This window comes from Polyodon spathula, chromosome 3, assembly GCF_017654505.1.
Source record: "Polyodon spathula isolate WHYD16114869_AA chromosome 3, ASM1765450v1, whole genome shotgun sequence".
In the NCBI taxonomy this organism is placed as follows: Eukaryota; Metazoa; Chordata; class Actinopteri; order Acipenseriformes; family Polyodontidae; genus Polyodon; species Polyodon spathula.
The window spans coordinates 50,463,774-50,476,839 of record NC_054536.1 but is presented as its reverse complement, the minus strand read 5'-3'; the positions used below and the strand labels follow the sequence as shown (position 1 = coordinate 50,476,839).

At 35.2% G+C, this 13,066-nt stretch overlaps 1 protein-coding gene across 1 annotated transcript; it reads left to right on the top strand.

The window, feature by feature from the left end:
* The first annotated feature begins 1,356 nt into the window (after positions 1-1,356).
* On the top strand, positions 1,357-7,563 carry LOC121313150 (cytochrome b5-like). Its single transcript, XM_041245368.1, has 5 exons — positions 1,357-1,582; positions 5,220-5,348; positions 5,837-5,866; positions 6,368-6,402; positions 7,080-7,563. Exons 1-5 carry the CDS (start codon positions 1,448-1,450, stop codon positions 7,159-7,161), a joined length of 411 nt encoding a protein of 136 aa, XP_041101302.1. The 5' UTR covers positions 1,357-1,447; the 3' UTR covers positions 7,162-7,563.
* Positions 7,564-13,066: the final 5,503 nt, after the last annotated feature.

The following is a 13,066-nucleotide window of genomic DNA, read 5'->3' as shown; positions in this document are numbered from 1 at the left end:
CTAGTGCATTTCAAAGCAAAGACTCAACCATGCGCACCAAGGCGCTTCCAAAAGAACTCCAGGACAAAGTTGTTGAAAGGCACAGATCAGGGGATGGGTATAAAAAAATATCAAAGGCCTTGAATATCCCTTGGAGCATGGTCAAGACGATTATTAAGAAGTGGAAGGTGTATGGCACCACCAAGATCCTACCTAGATCAGGCAGTCATTCCAAACTGGATGACCGAGCAATAAGGATACTGATCAGAGAGGTTACAAAGAGGCTAATGGCAACTTTGCAAGAGCTGCACTTTCATGGCCAAGACTGATCAAAGTATGCATGTGACAACAATATCCCAAACACTCCACAAATCTGGCCTGTATGGTAGGGTGGCAAGAAGGAAGCCATTACTCAAGAAAGCCCACTTGAATCATTTTTGAAGTATGCAAAAAAACACTCAGAAGATTCTATAGCCATGTGGCAAAACGTTTTGTGGTCTGAGGAAATTAAATGGATCTTTTTGGCCTAAATGCAAAGCGTTGTTTGGCACAAACCCAACACAGAGCATCACCCAAAGAACACCATCCCTACTGTGAAGCATGGTGGTGGCAGCATCATGTTATGGGGATGTTTCTCATCGGCAGGGACTGGGACACTTGTCAGGATAGAAGGGAAAAATGAATGGAGCAAATTACAGATAAGTCCTTGAGGAAAACCTGCTGCCCTCTGCAAGAAAGGCAAAATATCAATAAATTATTTAATAAATGATACAGACGTCAAAATAAATGCATTCCCTATTAAATTTCCATGTTGACAAAACAAGTTTATTGTCATTAAACTAGGATATCCTGTAATATACATATGAGTGGATAAAAGTGCCTGGAATCTGCAAAAAATCTGCAAGAGAAAGGAGATTTTACCTTAATTTGGCGACTTAATTCTCTTACTGTATGACAGGTATTGATTTTTTTTTTCCCACTACATTTTGGCTAAAAGTGTTGGGAACTACAAATTAAAAGTGAAATGATGCTTTTGGCTGATTTACTTTTGCTGCGCTAATACCCTGCAAACACGTACACTATCCAGTGCCGCGAAGAACGATCCTTCCTTTCGATCAATATACTGTAATTTATTCCTTGTAGGGCAGAATGTGCTCTGTTACCATGGAATTACTCTTCAAACATTACTTCTGTTTTCTTCCTTAACTTTCACCCACTAAACTATTCCCCGCTGCTCGTTGTCTCATTACGTCACTATTGGTCTCTTCGAATGGCACCTTTATTAACCAATGGAGCGTTTGGTTAAACAAGCATCTTTTGTTTGGGACCAATTATCAACAGTGTGTTTAAGGTTCTATAGGATGGACTTCATGAAATAGTTTGTGTGCCAGGAAGTTCTCTGACAAGTGACAGAGCAAGCCTGCTGCGACGCTGACTGTGTAGAGAAGGGTAAATCTGCTGTTTTAAAATGAGCAAAAAGGAAGAATGCGAAAACCAGCTGAAGTATTACCGCTTGGAAGAAGTACAGCGACATAATTCGTGTAAGAGCACATGGCTTATTATTCATAACAAGATATATGATGTCACGAAATTCTTGGAAGAGGTAAGAAAAGTTTCTATGACTTAAACCGAACATGATTTTCTTATAACTGTACACACAGTGCGTAAACGGATAATTGTACAACTTAGCAACAAATCTCGATTCGATATATCTAAACATACATACATGCTAAACAGGTTAGTACATGTGTTTAAAATGCGTGCCTTGCACTGTGATACTGCTAAATACAATGTCTCAACATCAGGGGACAACATTGGTACAGAGATATTGCAACATGTAGACTTTGCATTTTCGTGTTCTTTGCTACACTTTACGGGTTCCTTTAGCATACAGTAATACTGTGTAACAGTGGATAGTACAATATGTTTTCCTCAATAAGTTGCACAGGAATTTAACAGCCAGTATGACTGTCAGTTATACAACGTAACGAAATCCTTACACTAGCGTACAAGTGTATTTCGTACTTTAAGCGTTAGGCTTTTTATATTAAATTATTTGCTGCTTAGAGAGATAGATTCCCCGGTACTGGCATTCCACCGTCATGGGGCTTCACTTTTTGGTGATGCTCACTGGGAATTCAGAATTATTCTGTAATTCATTTCTAGGTTCTTAAACATACTTGATCGATATAGAAACTGTAAAAACAGATGTATTTTTTTTTTTTTTTTTTTTTGTAGGTAAAGGTAACGATCCACCCCCCCCCCCCCCCCCCCCCCCCCCCCAAAAAAAAAAAAAAAAAATAAAACAAAAACAAAAACAAAAACAAAAAGTGTTTTTACACCAGTTCACTGTCCATTTAAAAAAAAAGTTTCACCATGTAGCCCCTGTATCCATCTTGAGGGCAAAGGTGGCACAATGGGTTAAAAAATGTATCTCAAAAATCATTAAATGTGTAGTTTTACAACTGATTTCACAGACTCTGATTAGCACTAATCTTGGACTACCAAATGGTACCTTAGGTGAGGTAGTTTTTAGTTTAGTTTTGGTTTTTAGATTTAGTATTTGTGTAGAATTATAATACAGTAATTTGTGCTGAAACATTGTGTTTCTACACAATTAGAATATTAAAGCAGTTGTTGAGATATAGGCAACATTTTATATTTCTTTTAAGTAATATTATAATCATTTGTGCCAAAGTTTCATCACACTTAGACAAGTGGTTCTCTAGATGCAAAACTCTAAAATGACATACAAAAAGACAGTTGGATGGACAGACAAACAGTTGTTATATAACTTAACCGAGGCCCTTATCATGTTTCATGATAAGCAGCTCTTTAAATGTAAATATGAGATTGCTCTGTGTGTATATTAAAATTGGCCATTTAAAAGTGCATGGAAGTCCCTTTAAGGCTGCCTCTCGTCAAATGGGATGCGATTTCTCCAGGGGCAACACATCACTTTGCTACCAAATGAACACCAGAGGTGACAGTCATGAAATGTCATATGTAAAACTTTTTGATAAACTGTGTTTTTTGTATATTGATTAATTTCTATGTATTTTTTGTATTCGAACACTAAGAAATTTCTATATGTAGAAGAAAAAAAGCAAGATTTGACTATTTTATGTAGGCTACCTAGCATTAAAAACTACAGAAATTGTAAATATTTAAAATTCATATATAGTACACAAAATAATCATAATTGGTACAAACATTTAATAGTACCCTCCGTAATTAATAACTGACATACCACGCTGCTTGACTGTTCATGGATCACATTTCAAATGATATTCTAATTGATAAGTAACTGCAAATCACACACCCTAATTATAGGGTATCCAGTTATTTGGCAGTACACTTCCTGATGTTGTCCTTCATAGTTTTGTCATTCATAATCCATAAATTTAAACGCACAATGACAAGTAATTAAATAATTTGAATGGCCTTTGTTTGCAGAAGAGAGAAAGAAAACATTTCGGGAGCAGTGATGCTGCTAATTTTTAGCTTTGAACTGTCTGAAAAATTATTATTGACGATAATCATTTTTCAGTACAATAAATAATCAAGATAAACACATGTATTATTGATCTTAGTTATGCCAGAATTATCCCTAAAGGTTGGCGGTTGGTAGGGTATAAGTTGATCAAATCAACTGCTACGCAAAAGATTCAGATGTATTTTTCTGGGCGTAGGGAATGGGCTTAAGCACTTGTTTATTACTGCTGCTGATATGCATCTCACATAAATGTTATATGGAAAGAGGGCAAATGGTATCTGCTCCAGAAACAAGAGTAATGTGCCAAGGGAGCTTTTATTTAGAGAACCACAGTAGAGTGGAAAGATAAAAAAGAAATCAGTATTTTTCTGTGACAGTCTATTTGCCATATTTTCCCAACTTTAAAGACACTGCAGTAATGACCAAAAGTTTTGCATCACCTAGAATTTTAGGATTGAGACAAATCTATTGGAAGCCATCACAGTAGTATAGTATTTCATGTTAGATTTCGAAATGTCACATTTTTCAGTTTGTCAATTTTTCCTTAATTATATGTAAAACTGTGGTCCAGTGATTAAACAAACAGGCTTATAACCAGGAGGTCCCTGGTTCATATCCCAACTCAGCCACTGACTCGCTGTGTGACCCTGAGCAAGTAAGTGACTCTGCAGCTGATGCATAGTTCACACACCCTAGTCTCGTATCTTGTAAAGCCCTTTGTGATGGTCTTCCACTATAAAACAATATAACAAAACAAATATTATTATTACACCGTGTAACAATTTTTTTTTTTGTTCTTTTGTAGTCATTTTTGTATAAATGACTACAAAAGATTTAGAAGTGAGTAGTTTTTCGAGATTTACGATTATACTGTATTTACAGTATAATCGTAAATCTCGAAAAACTACTCACTTCTAAATCTTTTGTAGTCATTTTTGTATTACTTTAGTATAAATACATGTTAATTTGGATTCATATGTTGTTTTTTTCTGACTTTATGTGAACGAAAAGACACACATTTGCCCGTTTTCCCATTGGAAATAGTGATATTTTGAAATATCACTGTCCTGGTCACAAAAGCAAAGTTTGTGGGGAATAATAGCCATTTTCTATGCTTTTGAGGCATAAGCAATTAGGAAATAACACTTACTACCCAGGAACAAAAATTGTGTTATATATGTTATTATTATTAATATTAATAATAATAATAATAATAATAATAATAATAATAATAATAATAATAATAATTATAATAATTTTTTTATTTATTTATTATTATTATTCCGCAGATGTTTCATTCGACTTTATGAAGCAAAATTAGCCTGATCAGATGAAAGGGTGGTCACATAAATGTTGCTGCTTCCGGGACATTGTGTACATGCTTCTGTCACCCAAGTCAACCCTGCTTCTTTAAAAAACAATGTGAAATTGCTTAGCCGACCAGCATGACACCGGGTCACGACCCGGTACAGCGTGCCTGTGTGAAAGGGGCTTTAAATTGGTATGGTGTGGTATGTGTTGTGTCACTGATGGCAATTTATGAAAATTCAGAAAAGTTATTCAGACCGCTCCTGTTGATAAAACAAACCAGACCCATGCCTGCTGTGGATTTGTATTGGCAAGCAAAACTTTCCATTCACTTTACAGTAAAGCTGGCCAGTTTAGTAATATGCGTGCCTGGTATTCGGATAGCTCAATTTTAGCAAACTTGTGTCCTATCTTTCCTTTTCGAACCTACTTGCAGCATCCAGGAGGAGAGGAAGTACTCGGGGAGCAGGCTGGAGGTGATGCTACTGAGAGCTTTGAAGACGTTGGTCATTCTGTAGATGCTCGAGAAATGACCAGCACGTACCTGATAGGTGAACTTCATCCTGTAAGCATTATTTTAAGCTTGTTAATTGAAAACTCATTTTATTACCATTGTCTAAATGGATTAAGACACAAATTCAATTTTTTTGGGGGCTGTAGCTAGATGCAGCAAGTCTACCAAACAAACATAAAACAGTGTCATTTTACTGAGAGCAACCTTGTGAATTGCTTTTATAACAATGTGGGAACACAGCCACGAAAAGCAAAAAAAGCAAATAGACAAAATAGCAGTTTTGCAAAGTTCACAATGGTTCCTGCAATTTTCAGTTTTCCAATATTGAAAAATAGCTGAAGGGTGTGGGCTAGTTTTGTTTTGTGTTTTTATTTTTTTTTATTTTGAAAACTTGCACGCAATAAAGCACTTGATAAAAATCTCTTGACTTTTGCCAACTCCTGAATTTTAATGACAGAGGCCAGCAGCAGAGCAGAAGTTGTGAGAAAGGAATGTGGTTTATGTGTTATACTTGTTTATTTTATTTTTTTTACCCGCAGGAAGATAGACCCAAAATTCAGAGACCAGGGGTAAGCTGCCATTTTTAATAAATTAGTTGAAAAAAATATTAAATTTAGTGTAATACTTTGTTTAGCGTGTTTATTTAAAAAAAAAAAAAAAAAAAAAAAAAAAAAAGCCTAGTACTGGGGACTCGCTTTATACAATTATTGTTTGTGGTTCTTGTCCTTGGCTTAACCCAGCACAGTGCTATCTGTTTGGTAGACAGTAAATATCTAATTTTACTGATTTGTTCTTTAAAAAAAAAAAACACACGATTACATAAACAAGGTTATACAAATAAAAGCACATGAAGTACTGTAGAAGCCACCCGAAAGCATATTTCATAACAAAATGTATCTAAATGACTACCAGTGCCAACAGAAATATTAAGCACTCTTTAAGCAGTGGTTGTGTGAATGACTGGCAAGTGTATTTGTTGTTTTTCTGCTGATATGTACATTGACATTTTATTTTAAATAATACATTTCTGTTGCATTGTGTTCATTACGTTTGTTAATATTAAATTTCAGGAAACATTTATTACAACAGCAAGTGAGACTTCAAGGTCAAGGTATCCCCCCCCCCCCCCCCCCCCCCCCAAAAAAAAAAAAATACCAGCATAGATAGATAGTATTTTTTAAAATGTACTGTAGGAAATACTCAGTACAAAAACAAACAGATGCATTATACAGACTTATCAGATGCTCAGTGTTGGTTTATAGTTTATGGATGTTCTGAACTTTTAGTAGTAAACTAGAGTTTAAAAGGCGGCAGCATGTGTATTCATAAAAGAATTTTGCTTGTACAACACATCTCAATCTTCAACTTGTCAGTATTTAAGTCCAGGTGTTTCAATTTTTCACTGACCTCACATTTTCATGGTGTTTGCAATCCTAATGAGTGATTTATACATTAAGGAGTCCTCAGATTTTATTATATATATATATATATATATATATATAAAAATTCAATTTTTTTTTTTTTTTTTAATTTGATATTGTTAAATTGATTTTACTTGAGTTAAGGAGCAGGATTCCAGTTGACAGATGTGCCCAGGCTAGATCAACCATGTCATTATAGAAGAATGGGTAGCATCTAGTTTCTCGGTGTATATCCGCCAATACAAAGCTTAGCTCTGCCATCAAAATGACTGACTGTGAACACCATAAAAATAAAAAAAAATAAACAAAACAAAGTAATTTGAAGCTACTTTCTTACATTGACTCCCTTTATCTGTTTCAGCTGGTGGACCAACTGGGTAATTCCGGGAATAGCAGCAATCATTGTTACTTTGATGTACCGCTTATACATGACTGAAGAATAACCAGTTTGCATATCAATAAGACTGAGCTCTGTTGATCTCTGTAGCAGTTCAACTCTAAGAACATGTGATTCTGAATCAATGATTACTTAAAAAAATATATATATATATATAAATTACACACACATACACAGTGTTCCCTCTGTAACGCAGGTCTCAGGGGATGTGCAACATGAACGCTATGACCGAAGAGCGTTACAAATGGGGGAGAGGGTAGGAACCCCGCAGACACATAACAACTCACATCTGACTAAAATACAAAATAAAAATAACACCCTCTCTATAATGCACATATAGAGAAGCAAAAGATTAACTTTCCTTGAATTAACCATGTAATCAACGCTATATTTTTTGCAAAAAAAAAAAAAGGTGGTAACATTCCCACTCATTTTAATTAGCAGTTTTTAAACTATAAATAGCCTGGCTAAACTAAACGGCAGTTGAAGCGACAGACAAGCAAACCAAGTGCGAGAAGGAGAGTGGGTTGGGCGAAGGGAAGAGGGAATGGGCTCACCCCAGGTTCGGCTGCCGAAGCAGGGCTGAGGCGAAGCTGCAGCTCCTCTCGCAGCAAAAAAGTAATACATTAGGAACAATAACCACATAATAGGCCTAAAATTATTTAGTTATAAAATGACTGCAGAATAAGATGTGTGTGTGTGTGTTATAAAGTGCCAGTGCACCTTTTCTTCATTTCAGATACTGAATCAAAAGGGAGAGACAGTAACGGAAGTTATACTGAGAAGCTGTTTATAGTTTAAACACCGGTACTGTATTTACTGTATAAATATTGGATGAATCACTAGTATATGGAATTGAGGGACATGTTCTACGAGCGTAATTTCCGAGGTGTGTTATAATCAAGAGCCTTCTAGCGAGGGAGCAGTGTGTGTGTGTGTGTGTGTGTGTGTGTGTGTGTGTGTGTGTGTGTGTGTGTGTGTGTGTGTGTGTGTGTGTGTGTGTGTGTGTGTGTGTGTGTGTGTGTGTGTGTGTGTGTGTGTGTGTGTGTGTGTGTGTGTGTGTGTGTGTGTGTATATATATATTACACACACACACACACACACACACTGCTGTGCAAAAATCTTAGACATGTTGAATTTTTCTACTCTGATGCATTATGAACATTAATAATTTATTCAAAGCCTCCACTAGTGTTTTCTACTATTATAACGACCTTGACTTGCATAAAGAAGGAAAAACATTGAGTGAAATAGCTTGCATCACTCTGAAGCATAATCAACAAGTACAGAGAAACTGTAATTGACATCTGTAATTGACAAACCCAGGACTGGAAGACCCAAAAAGCTGACTAACAAGGATGAGCAATACTTGACGATAATATCTTTAAGGAATAGAAAGAAGACAAGCGTTGAATTGACAACATGACTGGCAGAAAGCACAGGTGTCATTGTATATCCATCAACAGTCCAAAGCACCTTTCACCATTGTTCCATAGTCCACATTCTGTGTTCTTGTGCATATTTTAGCCTTTTAGTCTTGTTCCCCTTTCTTACCAGAGGTATTCTTACTGCTACACATCCTTTAAATCCTGATTTGAAGAGTGACCTTCTTACTGCTGATTTGATGGACAACGACACCAATGTCTTCTGCCAGTGCTGTTGTCAATTCAACGCTTGTCTTCTTTTTATTCCTTAAGGATATTATCTTCAAGTATTGCTCATCCTCGTTAGACAGCTTTTTGAGTCTTCCAGTCCTGGTTTTGTCAATTACAGATGATGTTTCTCTGTATTTGCTGATTATACTTTGGATATCACACCTTGAAAATCGAGTGATGCAAGCTATTTCACTCAATATTTTTCCTTTATGCAAGTCAAGGTTGTTATAGTAGAAAACACTAGTGAAGGCTTTGACTAAATTGTTGATGCTCATAATACATCACAGGAGAAAAATGCAAAATGCAACATGTAAGCCTTTTGCACAGCTGTGTATGTTTATATATATATATATATATATATATATATATATATATATATATATATATATATATAAGTTATTACGTGTTTACACATATATGTATATCGTATATATAGTGTTTACACATACATGTAGATGGCACCATATTTTGAAATGTATGTATGGAAAATATAATCTGCCTCCAAGTACTGATTTTTTTTTTCACAACATAAAAGTTTTGTTAAAATGATTTATCATAAATAGTCAACACACTATTCTTGGTTTCTGTTACAGTCTCTGGCACTTCCCCCTCCAATTCCATTCCATAGTGTGGGGCTGTAGAAGTGTTTTATTTTTTTCTGTGTTACCTTACCTGACTGTAGCATGCTGTAATATAATCTGTTCTGACCTATACCAGTAAAAAAGAAATTAAGTAATTGTTATTTTATAATGAAAAATGTTATTGACATTATGACAAGAAGGGTTTGTGATTTCGTCCACTGTTATGGAACAAACTAAAAATCAGTCTGGTTTTTACAAAGCTGAGTGCATGAAACGTGACGGAGACAGGGAATATTCACAGCCTTTGCAATGATATCTTCCTTCTGGGGTTCCATGGTTAGGGCCCTCCATTTTTCACAACATGTTTTTCAACCGATAATTTAGTCGATCTAGCCACACGATCTTGATATAGTCTCCACTGTAATCCACGTAACTAGCAATCAATAAACAATAATCCCACTACGCTACTTTAACCATTTAAATTGCTCATCCCATTACTATAAAGTATAAGTATAATAAACAGAACGCTGTAGATGGCTCCTGAGATTTATTTAACCCTTACATCCCTGTGACTATATAACATTTTAAATTTTAAAAGGATTTTAAAAGGAAGATTTTTTCCAATATTATTTCAGAGAACTCGTGAGTATAAATAAATTATTTTGGTTATGCTTTATTTTAAGGGCTGTTTTTTTGTTTATTAACAAACATTGTTATTTTTAGCTTAGGGTTAGTAATAAACTGATTTAATTTGCTAAACATTACTACAGTAACAATTTGAACTGATTTCAAGCATGTGATAGACTGGGTATTGATCATCCATAGGGCTCTGGTGTTTGATTGATCATTTATAGGGCTCTGGTGTTTGCAGTTTTAGCTGGCCTATTATATATTATTAACTAACAGTTAACAGAAAATAAATAATGTGCATTAACAACAAAACAAAAACAACCTTTAAAATAAATCCAGGTTTTAATTTAGTAGTACGCTTTTACACTAATCATTTGTTAAAAAAAAAAAAAAAAAATCCCTTATATCTGGATCTCGCTGGGCACAAATATGTAATTCGTCGACAGAAGGGGAAATATATTTTTTATGGATTTCCTGTTTCTGGCACCGATCCATGAGCAGTATAGTTAATATAACAATTTATTGGAATGTGGGCATTTGATAGATTATGTACATATATAAGCAGGTTTTTTTTTTTTTCTTTTTTCTGTTGTATTGGTTTTGTTTTGTTTTTTGAATATAATGAAAAAAAGTTGTCCCTAATGAACCTAAAAGCGTCACTTAAGTTTAACAGCAAAACATAATGCACAAGAACTGAGAATTTATTTTATTTTGCCTCTCAATGCAAGCATTGTCATTTGGTTAAATCGGTCTTCTTTCATGGATTGATGTTGTTCTGGAAAAATGTGCCATATGAAGAAACACTTCTATCAGCATCCAGAGAATTGGTAACAACTTTTTTGCAGAGAAATGGGGTGAAGGATAGGGCACAACTGCCTGTTGTGAAATCAAGAGTTGATAAGGGTTACATTTTATTGTTAACATCTATTTACAGTATAATCGTAAATCTCGAAAAACTACTCACTTCTAAATCTTTTGTAGTCATTTTTGTATTACTTTAGTATAAATACATGTTAATTTGAATTCATATGTTGTTTTTTTCTGACTTTATGTGAACGAAAAGACACAAAAGCGCCCGTTTTCTCATTGGAAATAGTGATATTTTGAAATTTACCTGTCCTGGTCACAAAAGCAAAGTTTGTGGGGAATAATAGCCATTTTCTATACTTTTGAGGCATAAGCAATTAGGAAATAACACTTACTACCCAGGAACAAAAAAAATAATAATAATTTGTTACACGGTGTAATGCTCACCAGTTATCTAACGTGCCAAAGATCTGAAGAACTTTAGATTTTTAACCAAGTGTCATGTTGGTACAAATTTAGTAAATGCCAAGCATAACATAGCAGAAGTATGGAATAAGGATTTGTAAACCCATCACTTTTGATACAGAATATCTGATATAGCCTTTGTTGGTATTGTTATTGTAATAGGACATAATGGCCAGAAAACCTGCAATTGGTCCCTAATCTCTGTCTGAGACCTCATCACCAAAAATTGGAAGTGATCAAAAATGATTTATTTCGAAGGAATTGTTTCCCCTGTCTTCACATCTCATATCTTCATTGACATGTAATCAAAATAATGCTGTCCATGTCGGGAATTACTTCTAAAAACATGGTCTACAGCCTCTGTATTTTGGATTCGAAGATTTCTGTGTGTATGCATTTTTCACAATAATTAACCCAGAGATCTGTGATCTGGATTACTGGCAGTATTGAAGCAGTCCACGGGCCATAGATTTGGCAAAGGTGCTGTATGCCTCAATTTTATATTTTGACAGAAACATCAAAATAAATAATAGAAACCTATTAAGAAACAACTGAGCAGTCTGACATTTTTAAAACATTCTCCTGGGTGTTCATAATGGGCAGCATTGTTGTGTGATGTCAGTGCCCTAAATTCAGGCAAGCTCTAAAACTGCTATCACAGTAGTGACAAACAGGATGCAGTTTGAAAATAAAATAACAATAAACTCCCTTACTGTCTGTCCCAGAGGAACAGAAATCCATTGCTCACCACGTTATTTGCAAGGGTGAAAAGCAGGATTACACTAGACAGCCATGCTTTTGGGTGGTGCTGTACTTTGGTTGTTTCACCTGAAGAAACCGTCCCCACCTCATTATTACTTTCTTTCCTGTCATTAACAAACCAGTTGCTTCCCCTGTTAAATGACATGTTTTTTTGCTCGTACCATGCTTTGAAGCCCCAGACAACACTTCCTGTGAGTACAGCATGGAAACAAAGAACTTTTCTTTTTTTAAGTACAGTAAGTATTTAATACAACATATATTTCTTTTTAAAATGTTTTTGAGAAGTGGAAGTGCTATCATGTCAGATGTATGGAATTATTTTGTTAGCTGCAACTACTTGAATGAATAGACCTAAGGGGTGAGAGGTCTAGGGAGTGTTACCTTCTGAACAGAGTGATGAAAACATAGATAAGCCAGACCCCATTCCCCACATTAATCATTGTCCATATTGATACGAGCCCGGTATCTGGAGTTTTGTGCAGTGCAAACCTTTCAGTAATGTTCTGATGTGTTGTTAAAAACAAACCTGTGTGTAAAGATATCCGTTTGAGTTACACATTTATAAAGATGAAATTTGTAGTAGCTGATTGAACACAAAACTTTACCTTCACTTTTAAAAGATCCCACTGATTCAGAATCAACAGCATAACTCAGTGTGTCAAAGTGGCTGCTGACAATGAACAGTTGCAGAGGTGATGCAGTGCAGGAATAATCACAGGCAGACAATTGTTATCCAGTTTAGAAAAAGGGGTGCTTTATTTTATAAATCCAGGTCTGATGACCTAAAAAAATACATAGCAATTTGTATTACACTGTTTAATAATAACGGGGTGCTGTCCCAAACAATAAACACAGTTCATACATCCATCAAATACACAATCACCAAATTGGGGTGCTTGATAACAAGATTAACAGTGACTGTAGTGCAGTGTTGAAACGGTTTTGTGCTGGCCCATGGCGACAGCTCCGGATTCATGTTTAGCTGTCTAGTGATATACAAACACAGACAGTTACTTAAACAGACACGAACAAAAAAAACACTCACAAATAT

Excerpts from the sequence above, each read along its gene's own strand:
- LOC121313150 (XM_041245368.1), top strand. The coding sequence starts at position 1,448 with ATGAGCAAAAAGGAAGAATGCGAAAACCAGCTGAAGTATTACCGCTTG. Across the intron at positions 1,583-5,219 it reads TCACGAAATTCTTGGAAGAG|CATCCAGGAGGAGAGGAAGT; the intron begins GTAAGAAAAGTT and ends ACCTACTTGCAG. Across the intron at positions 6,403-7,079 it reads ACAGCAAGTGAGACTTCAAG|CTGGTGGACCAACTGGGTAA; the intron begins GTCAAGGTATCC and ends TATCTGTTTCAG.